We start from the raw sequence: 25,088 nt of genomic DNA, 5'->3' as shown, positions 1-25,088 counted from the left end.
TAGGCAAAAGATGCCTGTTAGCAATAACGGTTCAAGTGAAACCCCCGGTACTACCGGATATATTGCAGTTAAAACCTCCTTTAAAAATGAAGAGACAGGAGATAGAAAGGCATGCTAAACCCCAGGCACCAAAATTCTTTAGGAAATGGCGAGTTTTCATGGAAGGGTTTCTAGACTCAAATGAGATTATGGAATGCATATGCCCACTTAGTAATGCATCCTGCTCCCAAGCAGGAGCAAATTGTTTAGGAAGATTGAAAATAACATAAAGCAATATTATTAAGCCACCTAGAAGATGATATACCCAAGTAACAAATAAAATCCTTAGATATTGATATTACGTAACAGTCAATTAATGTAGAACCAAAGAAGACACACAAAGACACACTCTTAATATCCACCTTTATATATCTTATATGTAGGCCATGTTACATTCATGTTGACACTTATCTTCGTAAATAATAGAATCTAAACACATACATACACAAGCAATTATGTCTTGTAGACATTAACCTATATTTACTGAGATACAATGTAGTGGCCCAGAACAATAGGGCCCCTCCATAACAGTATGCATGCATTTGTCTCTGGTATTGTCAGTCCTTCTGTGTTGTATGATTGATGTGTATTGCAGAGCTGCAGCACTGAAAGAGTTAACTGTCTGGTATGTGAGATGTCTGTCTGGAAATGTATCTTTTGTTTGTCATGTGACCTTGTGATATATATATGGATGCAAGTTGCATGAGGGGGGCTGTCTGTTGTGTTCTGGGCTTGCAAGAGAGAGGAGTGTTGAGAGTTCTGCAAGAGAGCCAGCCCTGTGTGGCCCAGAATGGAAGAGGCTGAGAGATAACCAAAGCCTAGCCTGGGCCAACTTCACCCAGAAGATACCAGTGTTGCCTTTGGACACGGAAAGAGAGAGAAAGAGAAGGAGGAGCCGCCATGCAGCACACCCCTCTTTTCCAAATGTGAGTGTTGACTGGTAGAGAGTTGGAGAGAAGAAAGAGTGTGTCATGTCCGTGTAGCACAAGAGCACCTGGCTCAGCACAGACACAGGGTGATAACAACTACAGTAGCTGAAAGACTATAGCGCTGAAGAACAATGTGCAGCATAACTGAAGTACATAACCCAGATGTAAAGCCCATGCGACACCAGAGTACAACACTCAGCATGGCAACAGGGAACATACACATGATAGAAAATAGCCACACACCAAGCTATAATGAACGGTAGTACCACTTCAAGGAGAAGGAAGCCTTTCCCTAACCTAGCAGGAGAGGTGAAGGGTCCCTGCCTAGAAGCGGAGTATTTGTTCCGATAGAGACGGCCTTATGGTCTTCATCCTGGGCCCTGACTGTCTCTGAAGGGACCCCTGGGGAGATGAATCGAACAGCAAAGCAAAACAGAAATGAAAAGCAACAATGCAACTGAGAAGGAACTCGCAGAAACTTATCTGCAAGTAGAGAAACAACCAGCACAGCAGAGCTCCAAACCCCAATTTCTCCACTATGGAACGGAATAAGCAGCACTGATCAGCAGGAGGGGTGAGAATATATAGCCACTCTGCACCTGAAAACTGGCAGAGTAAATAGAAAACCACACCTCCACCCTACTCCCAGGCATGACTATTCCAGCATGCATCCATGCAGACTCTGCACATGGTGCATTACCCTTGACCTGCTTAACAAGGTAACAGGTCTTTACTTGTGTTAGGGCCACTCCTGTCCACCCATGAAACCTCCCTGTCACACCACTTTGAAGTCTGTACTTTTTTTCCTGCTGGTGTGTATTACTAAGTTATTGCAAGTAAACGAGCTTCACCGACCATTCCCGGTTTGGCTCAGAAAATTAAATCCCTGTCTGTGTACTGTTTTATTTTCAACATCAACTGGATTCACCACAGAGGATGGTACGGTGACAAAAAAGGATTAAGGTAATCCATCAGTGGGTTTCCCTGTTTTCATAGACGGCCCTCGGCCCCTTGGAGGTGTCCCTGGTTACCCTCCGGGTGGGAGGCGATAGAGCCACCGCACCAAGGCCCAAACTCTACCCCGCTGTCTACTAGGCTGGGGCCTGCTCCTCGGATGCTGCAATATGAGTAGAGCAATACGTGGATTTTCCTTAAAATAATATAATATCTCAGTAAGAATCTATTTATGATTTTGGGATGTATATGTAACATGGCACTGTAAAACTTTTGTATCGTGGTGTATGTTGGTGATATTTACTTGTTTTGAATATGAAAAAATTGTAATGAAAAGTGTTAAAAAAAACAAAACAAAAATACTACATGCACGTGATGTATGTTTTCTGATTGGAAAATACACTGCAGATTTTGGTGCGAATCTGCATTAATTTGCATACCAATATATACGTTAAAATCTGCATGCAACTGCAGTTTTTTTACAGCTTAACCTGGTGCAGCTTAACCTCATTTGAAGAGGTTATGTCACGGTACAGAAATTGTTTTTTTCAATGGAACTTTCTAATGTTAAAATCGCATCGCACAAAAATTGCAAAAGCACAAACTTGCGATTTTTGCGCAATGCGATTTTAACATTAGAAAGTCCTATTGAAAAAAATGCAGCGATATCGCAGCGTTAAAAAGTACGCCAGTGGGTAGAAGCCCTAACGCAACAAATATGCCAACTTTCAGTTTTTTTGTTTTGTTTATTATAAAACCCAATAAAAAATTATTGAAAAGAATATGCACTGAAAATCCACAATATTAATGGACATGCTGTGGATTTAAAATCCACACAGCATATTTATTTACACTGCAGGTTTGTACAGCAACATGTGAATGGAATTTCTCAAAATCGCATTCACTTTGCTGCTACTATAAAAAAAACTCAGAATTTTCCACAGCCAGTTCTGTTGTATAAACTCTGCAGTGTAACAGCCATGTATGGATATGCCCTATAACTGTATATGAAGTGTCTTTGTATAGATTCAGGGTAGGCCTGTAAAAGTGATCAGACAGATTCCCCGACCTCTGTACAGAATCTCACATTTCAAGAAACTGCACCAAAAATAAAATATCTTTAATTTTCAGTTCTGCAAATTATAAACAACTATGGCACTGGCACTTGGCTACTGCGTTCATTTGAGACAATGACTAATACTCTATGCCCAACTCTATTCTGATGCTGTGTGGGTCACATGTTTTACAGATGTACTTGTTGGCTAGAACCAGACACTACTCTGTTTCCTCGTGAAATTACACTCTTCAGGTGGTATCCCACAATATCTCCAAAATATCTGCAGTCTGCTCTGTGTCTTGCTACCACTTTACTGCTGCACCTACCAATTGCTCGTACAGAATACAGAAAAGCACAATACACAAAATAACAAAATAATTTTTTTTTTTCTATTCTATCTCACTATATGTCCTATCATCTGTAAGTAAGAGGTTCAGAGTTGAACTAAAGGATTTGATAGTGTTTGTAGTCAGGCCAGAATGGAATTTTTGACTTACAGTAAGAATTCCAAGGCCACATCTAGTACTAAAGGACCGGACAAAGAAAATCCGCTATTGGAGAACTGATTCTGGAAGTCAGCCATTATAGCCTTACATCTGGTACATGTTCCCAGTCTCAAAGAATGGCTAATCAGATCGTTAGTACCTTCTGACAACTTGGAGAAGCAGAATGTGCTACTATTAATACTAATCATGGGAGTTGTGAAAAAAGACCTCTTGAAGCAGTCTGCTGTCCATCCTGGGGGAACCTTTTAACTTGTGGTCAGTCTGTGCAGGAAAGGATACCAAGTTTCAGAGGGCAGAATTAATTGGTCCACCTGGTTTTGTTGGATCATTGCAAGAGCCTGAAATAACATGGATGTAAGGGAAAAGACATCCTCCTCCATTGCTGCCAAAAAAAATCTTGCTGAATATTTGTTTGAACATGAGAAATGTTGTTTCTCCTAGAAAAAAAACAAACATATTTTGTAGATCATAGAATCCTGCAAACTGCATTGTATATGTCAAAAAATATGAATATACCCTCATGCCCTCGCATCACCCCCCTCTACACTCAAACACCTAAAAAAACTGACAAGACCACAAAGAGCCATTCTTTAATCCTAGATACTCCATCCTTTTCTGACTCAGGTTAATCTTATCACAAACAATTTTCAGTAAAATTACCATTTGTGCCTACATCTATTGTGACAGTTCTTCCAGGAATCCCAAAATAAATTATAATAATATATCATCTATAATGCAAATCAATGTGCAAAAGCTACCAGTCAGGAATAAAATGAAGATTGTCAAACCAACTCACAGAAACTCGCTTTACCATGTCATTTCTCAAAAGACTGAACTGACTGTAAAAATGAATGGGGTTGTTTGTGGGACGTCCAACCAAATTAAATGTTCTAAGGTAGAACTCTATAAGGAAATTTTACTGCAGATTTTTGCAAGAAATACAGATAAAAGACAATTAAAAATATATAATAGTACTGTATTTAATGTAAGTGTGACTTTTGTTTGCAGTACAAGAGATGGTAGAAGTGGAAGATAAAGACCATATTGAGAAAGGTAAGTCTATTAATAACATATTTATCAATCAAAACTAATATGTAAAAATGTCCTCCAAAACTAATTTCCAAAATTGAAAGTTGCAAATAAAATATTTGAAAGTTGTCTTGTCAGCTTACAGTAAATATGGGATACTATTTTAGCAAAAACAAAATGACAGTTTTTAGGGACAGCTTGTATACAATATAAGAGAAGGCTCTACATGACTAGGGAAGAGAAGTAGAAGAAAGGGTTAAGCAGCAATTATTATGACAAGAGAGGGGGATGCAGATGGGTGAATTAGAGATTGGTGGAGAAAGAAATATGCTAAGTAGGGGTTTTGAGCAGGAGTGTCATCTTAGTGAGGAGAAAGAGATGAGTCTCTCCCACCCTCCCTTAAGTGAGTATAAAGAGTTAGCAAGGTTAATTAATAGAATTTTAGTGAGTAGGGTATATAAGGGGTTAATGGTAGAAAATGTATTGTCTGTTGTAGCAGCCTTTGGCGGGTGGGGGGGGGGAGTTCTTTTTAGAGTCGGTGGAGGGAGATTGGTGGGTACGGCCTCACTTTTAAGACCCCCCCCTTCCCCCTTTATTTCATCGTGGTTGGGTCTGGTGCCTTGGGTAAGGCCAGGGAAGGAATCTCAGGCTGCCTGGATCATTTTTTGATTTTCTAGCCTCTTGGTGGGGGGCTAGTGGTGTCTCCAAGTCGGGTGTATGGTTGGAGGCAAGGTTCGGTTCTATGTGTTAAGCACCAGATCTTTGTGGCTCCAAGGACCTCCTCTCCTTATGTAAATGTTATTTATTTGCAATATTAATATGTTTAAATAAAATGGCTGATGTGGCCAAAATATCCCAAAATTAATCTATGGCCTTAGTTCATTATTGGTGGGTAATAGTAATAGGGGGATGGGTCACAGCACATGTGACTATATATTTATATATTATAATTTCTATGTAATTTTTTTAAAAATCTAAAATGCTTAGATGATGAAGGGGAAGACGATGAAGGGGAAGACAATGCAGAGGAAGAAGGTAAGATCCAGGTTGCAAGAAACATTTTATAAGCTCTCATAAACATGGTTATTAAACTTAGTCCTGCAAAATGTAAGAACCAGCAATTATCTGCTCTGCAAACACTGTAAGGCTGCCTGTACAAGAACAGATTTGAATTGCAGAATCCGCAATCGGCACCCACGTTGACGATCCGCTGTAATATTCACCCATTGACAGGCATTCACTTCTGCAGCTTCAAACAGACATGCGGATGTGAATTGCAATTTTTTTGTGCGGGAAAAAAAAAATCGCAGCATGCTCTATTTTTGCGCGGATTCCATGCGGACGGGCTCCATTGATTTCTATGGGAGCATTCGAATAGCAGTGGCGTGAATTTTAATATCGATAGCTCGCAGGTTGCTAGGAGACCACAGGTTGCTAAAAAAATTCATAAAAGGAAGCAGGAATGCGCAGAAAAGACAGTGCAGAACAGATTTTTTCAGAGAAGCACACCCCATTGTCCATTGCATTAGCCTGGATATTGGATATGGGCAGGTTCATTGCTCTCCCAAGCCAAGACAGCAGTATGCTGTACTGAAGGCATGGTTCTAAGCTCTCACCACCACAAAAGCACAAGAGAATGTAGTCTGGGCATTAACCCTTTGTATAGAAGGGTTTTTCCAGAGGGTTTGGCAACTTTCTGATGTAATCACCTGCTTGCGATCTTTTTTCTGCACAGATGATACACTATGCATCTGCATACATCCGCGTGGAAAAATGATTGCATCCGCAACCAACCGCAAACACTCGCAATTTGTTTTCACGTGGAATCGCAGGTCTTCCGCGGCGTAAATCTGCTTGCAGAATTCGACTGGTTCATGTGCAGGTGGTCTAAGACTGAGCTCAAATCACCCAGTTGCTGCACATTTTATGCAGACTTTTCCCCTAAAACTCATATCAAGGTTTTCAATTAATGCTTACACAAATTAGAAACTCTTCATCGACTTATTTACTGGAACAAGGATAGACTATCACGTTTATCATTATACAGACACTGGCTTACTCTAGTGGCTGGCCAGCTAGTATTCTCCCTTCATAGTCCTTGCCTTCTCGAAGTTGCTGCCTGTCTGAGCACATATGCCCAGCTCACTGAACCAAGGAGGCCCCTATTCCGAAGACAACAGCCAGTCAACAGGCTACCCTCAGAGCATCCAGGACAGAGGTAGTCCGAGGCAAGGGCCAGGCAGCAGGCTACTACTGTAGAAAAGTGTGTTCATGTAACCTTTTAAACTATATAATTGAAATAAATTCATTTTCAAATCCATATAATCTCTTTGCCCTTCATGGGGCATAACTTCAATCATGCCTTGACAACTTCACCTATCCTAGGTGAATAGGGGTCCACAAATGCTACCCACTATACTCTACAAATACTTCAGTGAAGACATGGCTGTACACAAAATGCAGTCATCGGTCCACCGAAGTTCACGAGGAATGTGGCAGACAGGAAACTACAAATGGGGGTTATTTGGTACACTGTTATATATTGGGGGCCATCTGGTACACTATTATATATAATATCTTGGTGGGTCATCTGGTTCACTATTATATATAATATATCGGGGAGGGGTAATATGTCAGTGGTGGTAGAGTTATTTTCAATTTCTTTATATCAACTTCTTCTATCAGGACTCTCTCTTATAGGAGAGTCATATTGCCCAGGTTTCTTTCTTCTGTCCATTTGGGGACTCTGGGGATTTCCCTCTACTTATGTATTGTGCAGGGTCCCCCCCCCCCACGCCACCCCGCCTCCAACATGTAGTAGAGTTAGGAGGTGAGCAGTGGAGAGAAGTTTCCTCTGCTATGCCACTTTCACTGCCATCCTATTGGCCTGCCGCCCCCACCAGCTCAACTTCCCCCGGCCGGATGTCTGGCGCCACCATTCTCGTGGCCTGTACTCTATGTGTGACCAGGGGAGAAAGGAGCAGGCAGTAGTTCCCTTACCCTGTCTTCTGGACCTGGAGTCCTCCCGCACCGTCTCCTCCCCCCCGCCCCCTCCCAGTCCACTCCGCTTACAGCACTTGGCACTGCCGATCCTGCAGCCTGTGCTGCCGCTTCTTGTCCCGACTCCTGCAGCAGACCCAGGTATGTCACGCTTTCAGGGGATGAAGAGAAGTTCTCCCATCTGGTTCTCGGGATCCACTGTTCCCTCGGCCCAGTATCTCTATTTCACACCTCCTGCCTCTTCTCTGGTGTGGTGAACGGCACCTTCATGCTTGCGACCTGTGCCTTTTCCTCTCCTTCTGGCTACTGTGCAGGGAAGAAATCTGTCAGTTGCTAAATAACGGTTGACTCTCCCTAACGGCGCTGTTGGCTGAAGCACAACAGCACCACTAGACTTAACATAGGAACTTTGACCTGGCCTGACAGGTTACTCAATCAAACTCAAATTTTATGATTTAACGGCGGTGGTGAGGATGTAACAAATCTAATGATACCAAAATCATCCACCAAACATCATGTGAAGGGGTCAAAGTGTGGTGCAAGAAAAAGCCTGTAAGCTTTTTTATATTAGATATCATAAGAGTCACAACACAACTGCAGCAAACGGGAGTTGGAGATCAGCTTGTGTTCACGGTGGCTAATATACTCTGACTCCCACCCAGTCATACTACAAGTGAAAGTAATGGTGGATGATAGTGGTTTTAGTTAGTGATACCAGTGTTACATCCGCTGGGCGCACTAATGCGCCACACCTCAGAATGCATGCAAGTGTGTCAATTTTAAAATCTGCAAACACTCATACAGCATTTGCACTGACAAACTACACCTCTCCAGACAAAGATGGAAGGACCCTTTTCCCTTACTAATCAGGGAAAATAGGGAACCCCTAAAAGCGGGATGCTCGTCCCGATAAGGTCAGCCCTACTGTCTTCATCTGGGACTTAGCTATGCCTGATTAGGAGCCTAGAGAGATGCACCAAAAACACACATGGGACACAACACTGTTCACACACACACACTGAACACAGGACTGCACATAAAGCATATGTTTGGCCACTTGCACAGACATACACAACACGTTGCTGTTCACACCAACATACAGAGTATTGCACACCACACAGAACAGGACTGCACATAAAGCACATGTCTGGCCACTTGCACAAACAAATCACATGTCGCTGTTCACACCAACATACCAGGTTGTGCATACAGCATATAACTAGTAATTATTAGGAAATTATAGTACCAGTGTTTCTGGTGGCACATCACACACACAGTAGCTTGATTACCACACAAGACAAACACAGCTTGGCTCCTCTCACAGAAGTGACATCACCACAGGTCCTTCAGCCCACCAGATCTCGGTGGTGGTGGTAGGTCAGTGTGTTCTGTCAGGACTGCTGAGTTGTGTCTGACATAATAGCGGTTTAACTGTATTCTCATTTTGTTATTTTTGTCCTCCCTTTTTTCAAGAGCCCTAACTGTGTTGTCCTTCTGTCGGTCAGACTCTGTGTTTTTATATATATGTTGTAGGACCTTCAATGACATCACCAGGGGGCAGAGCGATGTCATCAAAGGGGTGGAGGATAAGAATCACACACACACATACATACTCACAGACAAGTGGTCGTAAGTAGTTTGACAAGAACCCCACCCAGAGCTCACATGCATAAAGATAGTAAACCATAGCTCGTCCAAGTGTCCTCACACCAGGAAAATAGAAAGTCAGCCACCGTGCTGACATAGAGAACAGTGTCAGGCCTCACCCATCTGACACACACACGTTTGGATGCCGCACTTGCCCAGGGGTAGGGAGAAACCTGTGGGCCACCTGCACCTGTGTGGTCACCACACACTACACACCCGAAAACACAAGGAGGGGAGGGAAAGCAGGTCCTCCCTTCAGGGAAGGAGATAGGGACACTACAGACAAGCATGCACCACACCAGCTCTGAGTGGGATTAGCAGTGATAAAGCACTAAAATGACCAGCAATCTCTCCCAAGAGTTTGCTGATATTTATCTGCTGCAGATGAGGGGGATTGTCTGGTGGAGAATACCACACGCAGCCAGCTCAATTAACCCCTACCTGTGAAGGTGTGCACAAGAAAACCTGTAGAACCACAGATCCCAGAAGCACAACCTTAACAACCAGTTTGTAGTAGGCTGGAGTGAGGGGCAGCTTAGTGATCGAACGCCCACCAAATCATGCTACAAGCAAAGATGATGGTGGTTATGGTCCCTGCTCCTGGAGGGTTGTGTTGTATGTTATGTAGTGAAGATGTTTCCTAGTGGAAGGGAGCTCCAGTAGACGGGGTAAGGGTGAAACAGTAAAACTCACTTCTATTGCAGTTCCAGGCAAACAAGGCAATGTCCAATACAGTCTATTTTCTGTACAGCTAAATCCAGACCTTGGAGACTGAAGAAACTAACTAGAGATGAGCGAGCACCAAAATGCTCGGGTGCTCTTTACTCGAGTCGAACTTCTCGCCATGCTCAAGGGTTCGTTTCGAGTAACGAGCCCCATTGAAGTCAATGGGCGACTCGAGCATTTTTGTATATCGCCGATGCTCGCTAAGGTTTTCATTTGTGAAAATCTGGGAAATTCAAGAAAGTGATGGGAACGACACAGAAACGGACAGGGCAGGCAAGGGGCTACATGTTGGGCTGCATCTCAAGTTTCCAGGTCCCACTATTAAGCCACAATAGCGGCAAGAGTGGGCCCCCCCTCCCAACAATTTTTACTTCTGAAAAACTCTCATTAGCAAGGCATACCTTAGCTAAGCACCACACTATCTCCAACAAAGCACAATCACTGCCTGCATGACACTCCGCTGCCACTTCTCCTGGGTTACATGCTGCCCAACCCCCCCACACCACCCAGTGTCCACAGCGCACACCAAAGTGTCCCTGCGCAGCCTTCAGCTGCCCTTATGCCACACGCTGGCCTCATAGCCACACCACCCTCATGTCTATTTATAAGTGCGTCTGCCATGAAGAGGAACCGGAGGCACACACTGCAGAGGGTTGGCAGGGCCAGGCAGCGACCCTCTTTAAAAGGGGCGGGGTGATAGCCCACAATGCTGTACAGAAGCAATGAGAACTCCAATCCTGTGCCACCTCCGTCAGGAGCTGCAAACGTGAGCATAGCAATGGGGAATCCATGTGCCACACAGTATTCATTCTGTCAAGGTGTCGCATAGCTCAAGCCACACTGCAAGGGGAAAGCCGTCAGCGCTCTGCCCCCTACCCAAGTCAGTCAGTGCCTTTGTGCCAGACAGGTCAAACACCGCAATGGGAACTAAGTTTGCACCAACAGCATAGGTGGGTCCTAGGAAACCCAAGACATGAACAAAAAATTGATCTGAGCGGCCAAACATGGCAGACTTGCACCGTGCCCACGGCATAGGCCTCGGCCCACAGATTCAGCAATCCTAGGCTGGAAGCGGACTTTCACTGCACCCAGGACATAGGCCTCTGCACAAACCCTCAGCAATCGTGTGCCTACAGCGGACTCCAATGCTAGCGTAGCTGTGCACGTCTCATTAGCGCTGTATAGATCCTGTAGTTTGTCCCAATGCAGTGCCCCAGATAGTAGAGCTAATGTCAGATTAAATACAGCTGGGCTTTGGCCCACACTGCATGCCCCAGTCAGACTGGGGTTCTTTATAAGTAGACACAGGCAGGTACAACTCCGTGTGGACCGACAGCATGGGTGGGTCCCAGGAAGCCACTGGCGTTACATAAATAAATCCCATTGCATTGCCCAGCACAGCTGAGGTAACGTCAGATTAAATGCAGGTGGGCTTCGGCCCACACTGCATGCCCCAGTATGACCGGGGTTTTTAATACATAGACACAGGCAGGTACAAATCCCTAATGTGAAGTCCGTGTGGACCCAAAGCATGGGTCGCTCCCTGGAACCCACCGGCGGTACATAAACAAATCCCATTGCAGTGCCCTGGACAGCAGAGCTAACGTCAGATACAATACAGGTGGGCTTTGGCCCACAGTGCATGCCCCAGTCAGACTGGTAATATGTACCTTAGCAGTAACGACGTTGGTGGGAATGTGGTGGCGACTGCGGACCTAGTAGCGCGGTTTTATTTAGTTGGTTTTCGGAATGTGGCCAGGTTTAAGTGGGCCGTGGCGGGGGGATGGTGGGGGGGCTCTCTTGTTGTGTCGTTAAAGGTGAAATTCTTGGACTGCCACCAGACGGACCAATGCAAAGGTATTTGCCAAGAATGTTTTCATTGTTGGAGGAGGAGGGGGATGTTTTTGAGGCACTACGTGTCCTCTCCACGTGTCCGTGGTTATATGCACCTTAACAGTAACCGCTATGGTGGGAAATGGCCTCGCCGCCATCATGTCTTTGGGAAGCCTCCGTTTCCACACCCCAGTGACATAGCATTAGCAGCGGTATAGGCAGAGCCCAGAATTAGTAACATTTCAGCGGTAGCATTAGGGACAGGCCCCAGTAACATATCACTAACAGCATAATAGGGGGAGCACAGTATTAGTTCCATTTCAGTAATAGTAGCAGTCTAGACAGGCCCCAGTAACAATTCCGAAGCAGCAGTATAGGGGGAGCACAGTATTAGTTCCATTTCAGTAGTAGTAGCAGTCAATACAGGCCATAGTAACATTCCCGTTGCAGCAGTTTAGGGAGATAACAGTCTCTTTCACATTTCAGTAGTTGCAGTATAGACTGCATAGGCAGTATAGGCCCCAGTTACATTTATGTAGCAAAAGTGTAGGCCAACCCCACACACCTTGCTGTACCATGACTGCAGGCGAAGCCCATAAAAATTACTAGGATTACACTGTAGGCGAGGGCCCAAAAAAATTGGTGCACCAACAGTACTAATGTACCTCAGAAAAATTGCCCATGCCCAACCAAGAGGGCAGGTGAAACCCATTAATCGCTTAGCTTACTGTGGCTTAATTTGTAACTAGGCCTGGAGGCAGCCCAGTTAAAATAAAAATTGGTTCAGGTGCAAGTTTCAATGCTTTAATGAGAATTGAAACGTATAAACATTGTTTACAAAAGTAATATGACTGAGCCTTGTGGGCCTACAAAAAATTGCCCGTTCGGCGTGATTACGTGAGGTTTCAGGAGGAGGAGGATGAATATAATACACAGATTGATGAAGCTAAAAGGTCCCCATTTTTTATGGTGATAGAGAACGATGCTTCCATCCGCGGGTGCAGCCTACGTATTGTTTAGGTACCGCTGGTGTCCGCTGGTGGAGAAGAGAAGTCAGGGGAAATCCAGGCTTTGTTCATCTTTATGAGTGTAAGCCTGTCGGCACTGTCGGTTGACAGGCGGGTATGCTTATCCGTGATGATTCCCCCAGCCGCACTAAACACCCTCTCTGACAAGACGCTAGCCGCAGGGCAAGCAAGCACCTCCAGGGCATACAGCGCGAGTTCAGGCCACGTCTCCAGCTTCGACACCCAGTAGTTGTACGGAGCAGAGGCATCACGGAGGATGGTGGTGCGATCGGCTACGTACTCCCTCACCATCCTTTTACAGTGCTCCCGCCGACTCAGCCTTGACTGGGGAGCGGTGACACAGTCTTGCTGGGGAGCCATAAAGCTGTCAAAGGCCTTGGAGAGTGTTCCCCTGCCTGCACTGTACATGCTGCCTGATCTCCGGCCTCCCCTGCTACCTGGCCCTCGGAACTGCGCCTTCTGCCACTAGCGCTGTCGGATGGGAATTTTACCATCAGTTTGTCCGCCAGGGTCCTGTGGTATAGCGTCACTCTCGAACCCCTTTCCTCTTCGGGTATGAGAGTGGAAAGGTTCTCCTTATACCGTGGGTCGAGCAGTGTGTACACCCAGTAATCCGTAGTGGCCAGAATGCGTGTAATGCGGGGGTCACGAGAAAGGCATCCTAACATGAAGTCAGCCATGTGTGCCAGGGTACCTGTATGCAACACATGGCTGTCTTCACTAGGAAGATCACTTTCAGGATCCTCCTCCTCCTCCTCCTACTCCTCAGGCCATACACGCTGAAAGGATGACAGGCAAGCAGCATGGGTACCCTCAATAGTGGGCCCGGCTGTCTCTTCCCCCTCTTCCTCATGCTCCTCCCCATCCTCCTCCTCCAAAACGCGCTGAGATATAGACATGAGAGTGCTCTGACTATCCAGCGACATACTGTCTTCCCCCGCCTCCATTTCCGAGCGCAAAGCGTCTGCCTTTATGCTTTGCAGGGAACTTCTCAAGAGGCATAGCAGAGGAATGGTGACGCTAATGATTGCAGCATTGCCGCTCACCATCTGGGTAGACTCCTCAAAGTTTCCAAGGACCTGGCAGATGTCTGCCAACCAGGCCCACTCTTCTGTAAAGAATTGAGGAGGCTGACTCCCACTACGCCACCCATGTTGGAGTTGGTATTCCACTATAGCTCTACGCTGCTCATAGAGCCTGGCCAACATGTGGAGCATAGAGTTCCACCGTGTGGGCACGTCGCACAGCAGTCGTTGCACTGGCAGATTAAACCGATGTTGCAGGGTCCGCAGGGTGGCAGCGTCCGTGTTGGACTTGCGGAAATGTGCGCTGAGCCGGCGCACCTTTCCGAGCAGGTCGGACAAGCGTTGGTAGCTTTTCAGAAACCGCTGAACCACCAAATTAAAGACGTGGGCCAGGCATGGCAGGTGCGTGAGGCTGCCGAGCTGCAGAGCCACCACCAGGTTACGGCCGTTGTCACACACGACCATGCCCAGTTGGAGGCTCAGCGGCGAAAGCCAGCGGTCGGTCTGCTCTGTCAGACCCTGCAGCAGTTCGTGGGCCGTGTGCCTCTTCTCTCCTAAGCTGAGTAGTTTCAGCACAGTTTGCTGACGCTTGGCCACCGCTGTGCTGCCACGCCGCGCGACACCGACTGCTGGCGACGTGCTGCTGCTGACACATATTGATTGCGAGACAGAGGTTGCGTAGGAGGAGGAGGGTGGTTTAGTGGAGGAAGCATACACCGCCGCAGATACCAGCACCGAGCTGGGGCCCGCAATTCTGAGGGTGGGTAGGACGTGAGCGGTCCCTGGCTTTGACTCAGTCCCAGCCTCCACTAAATTCACCCAATGTGCCGTCAGGGAGATATAGTGGCCCTGCCTGCCTGTGCTTGTCCACGTGTCCGTTGTTAAGTGGACCTTGGCAGTAACCGCGTTGGTGAGGGCGCGTACAATGTTGTGGGAGACGTGGTCGTGCAGGGCTGGGACGTCACATCCAGAAAAGTAGTGGCGACTGGGAACCGAGTAGCGCGGGGCTGCCGCCGCCATCATGTTTTTGAAAGCCTCCGTTTCCACAAGCCTATACGGCAGCATCTCCAGGCTGATCAATTTGGCTATGTGCATGTTTAACGCTTGAGCGTGCAGGTGCGTGGTGGCATACTTGCGCTTGCGCTCAAACAGTTGCGCTAGCGACGGCTGGACGCTGCGCTGAGAGGCATTGCTGGATTGGGCCGAGGACAGCAGAGGTGAGCGTGTGGGTGCAGGCCGGGAGACGGTCGTGCCTGTGTCCTGAGAGGGGGGTTGGATCTCAGTGGCAGGTTGGGACACAGGGGGAGAGGCAGTGGTGCAAACCGGAGGCGGTGAACGGCCTTCGTCCCATCTTGTGGGGTGCTTGGCCATCATATGCCTGCGCATGCTGGTGGTGGTGAGGCTCGTGGTGGTGGCTCCCCGGCTGATCTTGGCGCGACAAACCTTGCACACCACAGTTCGTCGGTCGTCTGTTCTCTCAGTGAAAAACTGCCACACCTTTGAGCACCTCGGCCTCTGCAGGGTGGCATGGCGTGAGGGGACGCTTTGGGAAACAGTTGGTGGATTATTCGGTCTGGCCCTGCCTCTACCCCTGGCCACCGCACTGCCTCTTTCAACCTGCCCTGCTGCTGCACTTGCCTCCCCCTCTGAAGACCTGTCCTCAGTAGGCTTAGCAAACCAGGTAGGGTCAGTCACCTCATCGGCCAGCTGCTCTTCCTCCGAATCCTCTGTGCGCTCCTCCCTCGGACTTCCTGAAATTATTACTACCTGACTGATAGACAACTGTGTCTCATCGTCATTGTCCTCCTCACCCACTGAAAGGTCTTGAGACAGTTGCCGGAAGTCCCCAGCCTCATCCCCCGGACCCCGGGAACTTTCCAAAGGTTGGGCATCGGTCACGACAAACTCCTCCGGTGGGAGAGGAACGATTGCTGCCCAATCTCGGCAGGGACCCGAGAACAGTTCCTGGGAGTCTGCCTGCTCCTAAGAATGTGTCATTTTCATGGAGTGAGGAGGCTGGGAGGAAGGAGGAGCAGCAGCCAGAGGATTCAGAGTTGCAGCTGTGGACGGCGTAGAAGACTGGGTGGTCGATAGATTGCTGGATGCACTTTCTGCCATCCACGACAGGACGTGCTCACACTGCTCATTTTCTAATAAAGGTCTACCGCGTTGACCCATTAATTGTGAGATGAATGTGGGGACCCCAGAAACTTGCCTCTCTCCTAATCCCGCAGCAGTCGGCTGCGATACACCTAGACCAGGAGCTCGGCCTGTGCCCACACCCTGACTTGGGCCTCCACGTCCTCGCCCCCGTCCACGTCCTCTAGGCCTACCCCTACCCCTCAGCGAGGTGTATTACGAGTAGAGCAGAAACAGAACGCTGTAATTAAATGTGCCGCTTATTGGCCTGTGATTGGAGGCTGACTTCGCTTACGGAGCACACAGCAGAGCCAGGAAACAATTATGCTCAAGCCTATAGTGAGACCTAGTTGCGTATGACTGAGCTACTGGAATTCGCAGCGCAGAACCAGTCAAGTGGCCAAAGGCCAGTGGTAGGCCTTAAGTATTTTGCTTCAACTTTTTAAAATGGTGAGGTGAAAAGCCAGACAGACACCGTATGCAGCGTATATATTGTATACTCTTTCCCTCTGGCGGGATGACGGCGATCATGTAACGGACACAGCAGTGCCAGGAAACAATTATGCGCAAACCTGTAGTGAGACCTAGGTGCGTATGACTGAGCTACTGGAATTCGCAGCGAAGAACCAGTCAAGTGGCCAAAAGCCAGTGGTAGGCCTTAAAGGGGTTGTCCTGCGAAAGCAAGTGGGGTTCAGCACTTCTGTATAGCCATATTAATGCACTTTGTAATGTACATCGTGCATTAATTATGAGCCATACAGAAGTTATTCACTTACCTGTTCCGTTGCTAGCGTCCCCGTCGCCATGGTGCCGTCTAATTTCAGCGTCTAATCGCCCGATTAGACGCGCTTGCGCAGTCCGGTCTTCTCCCTGGTGAATGGGGCCGATCGTGCCGGAGAGCTGGTCCTCGTAGCTCCGCCCCGTCACGTGTGCCGATTCCAGCCAATCAGGAGGCTGGAATCGGCAATGGACCGCACAGAGCCCACGGTGCACCATGGGAGAAGACCCGCGGTGCATCGTGGGTGAAGATCCCGGCGGCCATCTTAGTAAGGTAAGGAAGAAGTCGCCGCAGCGCGGGGATTCGGGTAAGTACTCAACGGTTTTTTTTTTAACACATGCATTGGGTTTGTCTCGCACCGAACGGGGTGGCCTATTGAAAAAAAACAAAAAACTTTTTTTTAGTCACCCTAAAGCTGAGGAGCTAGATAGTAACCTAAGGCTGGGTTCACACAGGGCAGATTTGCTGCGGAAATTCCGTCTGGAATTTTGCTGCAGCAAAACCGCCTACGGACGCTAGTACCGGAATTAGCAAGTCATGTGGACGAGATTTGTCAAAAATCTCGTCCACACATGATGGTCAAGCTGTCACTGCTAAGCCGGCAGAAGCCGGCGCTGCAGTGCAGATTCCCTGTCTGCAACATGTCAATTTTTTTTCCCGTTGCGGCCACGCTCTCCTCTATGAGAGTGCCGGCCACAATGGAAAAGCATGCAGCCAAGCAGCGCTTTCCCGGTTCAAATTCCGTAATTTTTTGTGCATGCATATGCGCGCACAAAAACATGCTTCTATTATAATTCATTAGGGAATACATTCCCTATGGTGTGTGCACATGTCCGTGCTTTACAGGTGCGTGCCTGTAAAGACAGGACATGCGTGCACCATAGGGAATGCATGCATTGTCCTCAATGGAGCAGCGGCAGCTACCGGCAGCTCCATTGAAAACAATGGTTTGCCGGCACCCCTGAATTGTTTTTTCAGGGAAGAGCTTTACATATAAGCCCTTCCCTGAAAAAATGGAATTTTAGTGCCAGCATCCTGTAATTGTTTTTCAGCGTAGGGCTCTAAATATAGGCTCTTCCCTGAAAAACATGAAAAAATGGTGCTAAAAAAAAACATACTCACTTTTCTTCAGCTGCCAGGGCTCAGCGGTGCCCAGCTGGCTCTTCTCCTGCACTGCTGTGAGGAGTATTCAGCAGCCAGGGATTTAAAATCCCCACCTGCTGAATGAGGGATGTCGCTTTTATTCTGAGGGCCGCTGTGGTCTGTCACTGTTATTCTGGGGGCCACTTTCGGATGTCGCTGTTATTCTGGGGGCCTCTGTAGGATGTCGCTATTATTATGGGGGCTGCTGTGGGCTGTCACTGTTATTCTGGGGGCCGCTGGGGGCTGTCGCTGTTATTCTGGGGGCCGGTATGGGCTGTCGCTGTTATTCTGGGGGCCGGTGTGGGATGTCGCTATTATTCTGTGGGCCGCTGTGGGCCGTCGCTGTTATTCTGGGGGCCACTTTGGGATGTCGCTGTTATTCTGGGGGCAGCTGTGGGATGTCACTATTATTCTGGGGGCTGCTGTGGGCTGTCACTGTTATTCTGGGGGCTTTCGCTGTTATTCTGGGAGCCACCAGGAGCTGTCGCCGCTATTCTTGGGGCCGCTGTGGGATGTCGCTGTTATTCTGGGGGCCGCTGTGGGATGTCGCTATTATTCTAGGGGCCGCTGTGGGATGTCGCTATTATTCTAGGGGGCGCTGTGGCATGTCGCTATTATTCTAGGGGGCGCTGTGGGCTGTCGCTGTTATTCTGGGGGGGTGCTGTGGGCTGTCGCTATTATTCTGGGGGGTGCTGTGGGCTGTCACTGTTTTCTGGGGGCTGTCGCTGTTATTCTGGGGGCCGCTGTGGGGTGTCGCTATAATTCTGGGAACCGCTATGGGATGTCGCTGTCATACTGGGGGCTGCTGTGGGATGTCGCTTTTATTCTGGGGGCCGCTGTGGGCTGTCACTGTTATTCTGGGGGCCACTTTGGGATGTAGCTATTATTCTGGGGGCCGCTGTGGGATGTCGCTATTATTCTGGTGGCTGCTGTGGGCTGTCACTGTTATTCTGGGGGCTTTCACTGTTATTCTGGGAGCCACCAGGAGCTGTCGCCGCTATTCTTGGGGCCGCTGTGGGATGTCGCTGTTATTCTGGGGGCCGCTGTGGGATGTCGCTATTATTCTAGGGGGCGCTGTGGCATGTCACTATTATTCTAGGGGGCGCTGTGGGCTGTCGCTGTTATTCTGGGGGGGGGGGGCTGTGGGCTGTCGCTATTATTCTGGGGGGTGCTGTGGGCTGTCACTGTTTTCTGGGGGCTGTCGCTGTTATTCTGGGGGCCGCTGTGGGGTGTCGCTATAATTCTGGGAACCGCTATGGGATGTCGCTGTCATACTGGGGGCTGCTGTGGGATGTCGCTTTTATTCTGGGGGCCGCTGTGGGCTGTCACTGTTATTCTGGGGGCCACTTTGGGATGTTGCTATTATTCTGGGGGCCGCTGTGGGATGTCGCTATTATTCTGGGGGCTGCTGTGGGCTATCACTGTTATTCTGGGGGCTGCTGGGGGCTGTCACTGTTATTCTGGGGGCTGCCAAGAGCTGTCGCTGTTATTCTGGGGGCCGGTGTGGGCTGTCACTGTTATTCTGGGGGCCACTTTGGGATGTCGCTGTTATTCTGGGGGCTGCTGTGGGATGTCGCTATTATTCTGGGGGCTGCTGTGGGCTGTCTCTGTTATTCTGGGGGCCGCTGGGGTCTGTCGCTGTTATTCTGGGGACCGCCAGGAGCTGTCGCTGTTATTCTGGGGGCCGCTGTGGGATGTCGCTATTATTCTGGGGGCCGCTGTGGGATGTCTCTGTTATTCTGGGGGCCGCTGTGGGATGTCGCTATTATTCTAGGGGGCACTGTGGGCTGTCGCTGTTATTCTGGTGGGCGCTGTGGGCTGTCACTGTTTTCTGGGGGCTGTCACTATTATTCTGGGGGCCGCTGTGGGATGTCGCTATTATTCTGGGGGGCTGCTGTGAGCTGTCACTGTTATTCTGGGGCCCCCTGGGGGCTGTCGCTGTTATTCTGGGGGCTGCTGGGGGCTATCGCTATTACTACTGGAGGCCACTGTTTGCTGTTGCTATTACTACTGGGGGCCGCTGTGGGATGTCGCTTTCATTCTGGGGGCTGCTGTGGGTTGTCACTGTTATTCTGGGGCCCGCTGGGGGCTGTCGCTGTTATTCTGGGGGCCGCTGGGGGCTGTCGCTTTTACTACTGGGGGCCACTGGGGGCTGTCGCTATTACTACTGGGGGCCGCTGTGGGATGTCGCTATGATTCTGGGGGCTGCTGTGGGCTGTCACTGTTATTCTGGGGCCCGCTGGGGGCTGTGGCTGTTATTCTGGGGGCCACTGTGGGCTGTCACTATTACAACTGGGGGCCGCTGTGAGATGTCGCTATTATTCTGGGGGCTGCTGTGGGCTGTCATTGTTATTCTGGGGCCCGCTGGGGGCTGTCGCTGTTATTCTGGGGGCCACTAGGGGCTGTTGCTGTTATTCTGGGGGCCGCTAGGGGCTGTTGCTGTTATTCTGGGGGCCGCTAGGGGCTGTTGCTGTTATTCTGGGGGCCACTGTGGGATGTCGCTATTATTCTGGGGGACGCTGTGGGATGTCGCTACTATTCTGAGTGCCGCTGTCGGCTGTAATTGTTATTCTGGGGGCAGCTGTGGGATGTCACTATTATTCTGGGGGCTGCTGTGGGCTGTCACTGTTATGCTGGGGGCTGTCGCTGTTATTCTGGGGGCCGCTGGGAGCTGGCGCCGTTATTCCGGGGGCCGCTGTGTGCTGGCGCTGTTGTTCTGTGGGCTACTGTGGCCTGTCGCTATTACTACTTGGGGCCACTGTGGTCTGTCGCTATTACTACTCGGCGCTGCTGTGAGCTGTCGCTATTACTACTGGGGGCCGCTGTGGGCTGTCGCTGTTACTACTGGGGGCTACTATGGGCTGTGACTGTCATATGGGGGCCGCTGTGGGGGGTCACTATTATTGCTGGGGCCGCTGGCGGGGGGGGGGGGGGGGCCCTGTTATCGCTGGGTGAGGGGGTCACTATTACCGCTGGGGTATGTTTACATGTGGCGGAAATGGACAGGGCTGTTTCAAAATAGACATGGACTGCTTTTTGGATGCAGAAAAGCTGCAGAATTTTCCACAGAAATTTCCACTGAGGACATTCTGCAGTATTTCCGCATTCAAAAAGCAGTCAAAATCTGCACGCTGTCTATTTTGAAGCAGTCTGTCCTTTTTAAAACAACGGGGGTGAAATCATACATCGTGATAAGTCCCGCCCCCTGATATGTTGGCACTTTGCCATAAATATGTAGGTTTTGGGTTGCAGTTTGGGCACTCGGTCTCTAAAAGGTTTGCCATCACTGGTCTGTGTAGTGACAACTTACTATGTGGCGACAATAGATAGACATCTAGATGACAAAGAATTTTGAAATGTTTCAAGATACTGGTTATTTCATGACGCACAACATTTTGAAAGCAACTAGCAGGCTCTGAACAAAGCTTTTAGCCAAGCCAGTTGTTACTTTATGTGGAACAGGTACAACCCCAGTTCCCAAAAAGTTGGGACAGTGCGCAAAATGTAAATAAATGCTAAATAACTGTGAAATCTAATATAATGATATTTTATTCACAGTAGAACACATATCACATATATATAGTGGTAACTTGTGGGTTACTCTCTCATGGGGACTGCCATCTGCTTCACACACAACTCAGATTTGCATGCCACGCATCAGAGGGAGACATCGCTATATATATATACACGTTGGATATCTCCCTGTATATAGTGATCATGCTGGTATAACCTAATATTTCCTGTACATAATTATATATGTACAGCTAGTAAACGTTATACTAGCGATACATATAAGATTACATGCAGTACATACCTTCTTGTACCATATGGTCCATTAACTCTACTCTTTCAGTGAACTTTCATTGCACTGCTGGCAAGACTAATCATGTTCCGACCAATCACAATTGCAATCTCTCAGTGGAGGGGAGGAGCAGCCTGCAATTGGCTACCAGCTCCCCAGGTAACAGTCCCCCTACTTCCTGAGTGACAGACACATCTTATGCATGTGACAGACACATTTATGATAACTATACACTAATGTGTAATTAAACATCAATTTCATCTACCCATTGGTGAACTGGGGTACTGTATTTGTGTGGTTGTATAATTTATTTGAATGTTTTTTTTTTTAAATAATTTTTATACATTTAGTGGTAATGGAGATATTTACTCTTTACTGGAAGACTCCCCTGTATGTTATCATTAATGTAGCTAAAATCCTCTACTCAGCCTGTTCTATTATTATTTTCAGTACAAATTAATCACACCACGTCTGTGCACTTTTATATGTATGTGTGTATGTGCTTATTTAAATTTATCCTATTATCCTAACCTGAAAAATCATAAGTTAATTTGAAAGTCTGTTGTAAAGCTTGTTCTAAACCAGAGGGCGTGGCTAGGTGTGGAGCAGAAAGGAGACCCTGTTACTGTGATCCATATCTTGCTGAGCAGGGTTTTCACCTGCTGTTGGGCCTGAATTTCCTTACAAAAGGATGGCCTTGTCCACCAATACCCCTACCAAGCTTCTTATTTCAAGAATCGAGCATTTTACGTTTCAACACCTGTGGTGGATGGTTTGTCGATTTTGAAGACACAGGATATTTCTCTTGCCCAAACCTAATGTCTGAATACCTGTAAACAGACATTGAAGAAGTCATTGTTCACACCAGGTGTCTGCCACACCTACAGACACTAAAGGCCCATTTAGACAGGACAACAGTCGGTCAAACAGTCAAACTATGCACAACACTCGTCCCTGTGTATACTTGCTCCTGTGCTGTTACACAGGGGCGAGTATCGCTGGATCGCTCACAGTGTGGCCAGCAAAGAGCTGGGATGGCTCCCCCCGCTCGCTTCTATTCACTGTAAGTGGCAGTCATTCCACTCGTTTATACTGAACGGCTTGTCATTTGGTTTTCCGGCATGCTGAAACTAAACGTCTGGACAACTCTTGTCCGGTCATTCAGTCTCTGCATGCATTTACCCTGGACAACTATCATTTAAAACCCAACTGCAGGGTGTACTTTTGAACAGTTACCAATGATAATCGTTCCGTGTAAAAGTGCCTTAAACAATGTTTACACCTAATGTCTGAAAAACTGTAAACAGACACTTAACAAGTCATTGTTCACACCAGGTGTCTGCCACACGGACAGACACACACTAAGGGCTCCTTCCCACGGATGGACTTCCGCCGCGTATTACGCGGCGGAAATCCGCTGCGTTGCCCGCAGCTATTAGGTTCTGTTGAGCCTAATAGCACAATGCTTACGGTGCGGAATTCCACCGCAGAATTCTGCACCGTAAAATCACCCGTCCTCACCCGCGGCATGCTCTATTTGCCGCGGGTGTATGCACGGACGGCTTCCATTGCAGTCAATGGAAGCTGTCCGTCATGCTATCTTCCGCTGTAGCACAGCGGAAGATAGCGTGAAACTGCTTCCCCGCCTACCGCCAGACGCGTCATATGACGCGGCCGGCGCGTCATGTGACACTGTTGGCATGTCATATGATGCGGCCAGCGCGTTACATGACGCTGCGGCGCATCACGCGCTCTATTGCGCATGCACGCTGAAGCGTCGTGCGGGACGTAGGACGCCGGAGGTCAGTATTGGGGTCTCTGGGGGCGCCGTGACAGGCTCCGCCACGGAAGGCCGTGTGAAGCTGGCCTAACAAGACACTGTTTACACCTAATGTCTGAACATTTGTAAACAGACACTGAACAAGTCATTGTACAAATCAACAAACAGACACAAGGAAATCCTATCCAGAACCTCATGCATGCAACTTAGGCCTCCTTCCCACGAACGGATTTCCGCCGCGTAATTCGCGGCGAAAATCCGCTGCGTTGCCCGCAGCTATTAGGTTCTATTGAACCTAATAGCACAATGCTCACGATGCGTAATTCCACCGCGGAATTACGCACCGCGATTTCTCCCGTCCTCACCCGCAGCATGCTCTATTTTCTGCGGGTGAGGACGGGCTGTACGCACTGACGGCTTCCATTGCAGTCAATGGAAGCCGTCCGTTCACGCTATCTCCCGCTGTCACCAGCGGGAGATAGCGTGAAAAAACGCTTTCCCGCCCACCGCCGCGCGTCATATGACGCCATATGACGCGCACGGCCGCGTCACGTGACACGGCCGGCCGCGTCACGTGACACGGCCGGTGACGCGCGGCGGTGGGCGGTGACGGGCGGTGACGTGGCGGCGGTGGGCGGGGAAGCGATTTCACGCTATCTCCCGCAGGTAAGTATAGGGGCTCTGGGGGGCGCCGTGACGGGCTTCGCAGCGGAATATTACGCTGCGGAGCCCGTCACGCTCGTGGGAAGGAGGCCTTACACCAAAACAAAACATGCATGACCAAGCACCAAAGGGAAAGCACTGAGAGGTAAATTAATAAATGATAGCGAACTCCACATGATCAGCGAGCCAAATCAACCACACCTGCAGCAGTGTGCTTCTGTAAACCCATAGTACAACAGGTCCCAGGAGCCTAACATGACAATTTGACTATTTTTTTTTTCCATTATTGAGATTTTGAAGATATTTATGTTAATACCCCAAATTTTTTATTCACTTTCTGTGTTGTATGCACTACGTTAACACTATTATATTGTTTCTTCTACTTTTTTCCTACTCAGTGTTCACCACCTTTGATTTTCCATGAAGGCAGCACAGCATCTCTGTTTGCTCATATATTATGCCTATCACTATCTCCTCATTAAATGTTAAGGGTTTGAACAGTTCATTTAAATGCAGCCCATTTTGGCGCGAGGCCCTCAAATTACACATTGATGTATTTTTTTCTCAGTAAACACATTTTATAAGGGATAAACAATCTAAGTATTCGCACCCTAAATTCCAACATTTTTTTTAGCTTCGAACTTGGTGTCATTCACTCCGAGTTATTTTATAATCCTTCTCTACGAGATCAATAATGCCTTTCTTACTTTAGGTTTACCTTCAATGTTTTACCATTAACGCCCCGTTAGTTCCTAGTGTTTTCTTGGTGTGGAATGCTCACAAAGCTTGTATGAGAGGCCTTTTCATAAAATATTGGTCTAGAGCTAAAATGAAAAGAGAAGAGGAGTTAACTCTCCTGATATCCCAAATTAACACCACTGACTCTCTAAATAATGTTAATCCTATGCACCAGAGAACTAAAGAGATATTTAAATTATGTGCCAAGTTACAAGGCCTTTTGGCTGTATATAATGACATTACTTTTCAGAAAATGAATACACAATTTTATG

The 25,088-nt window shown here is 48.1% G+C and overlaps 1 protein-coding gene across 1 annotated transcript in view; it reads left to right on the top strand.

The window, feature by feature from the left end:
- Window positions 1-25,088, top strand: part of LOC136611720 (troponin T, cardiac muscle isoforms-like) — a 465,566-nt gene that overhangs the window by 141,797 nt on the left and 298,681 nt on the right. The window contains exon 4 of the mRNA XM_066591524.1: window positions 4,494-4,538. Within this exon, the coding sequence (XP_066447621.1) occupies window positions 4,494-4,538 (45 nt within the window). The remainder of the gene's footprint in view (window positions 1-4,493; window positions 4,539-25,088) is intronic.

Source organism: Eleutherodactylus coqui, chromosome 1, assembly GCF_035609145.1.
Source record: "Eleutherodactylus coqui strain aEleCoq1 chromosome 1, aEleCoq1.hap1, whole genome shotgun sequence".
Taxonomy (NCBI): domain Eukaryota; kingdom Metazoa; phylum Chordata; class Amphibia; order Anura; family Eleutherodactylidae; genus Eleutherodactylus; species Eleutherodactylus coqui.
Note: the sequence above shows the minus strand (reverse complement) of the source record. Positions and strands in the feature narration are given on the sequence as shown.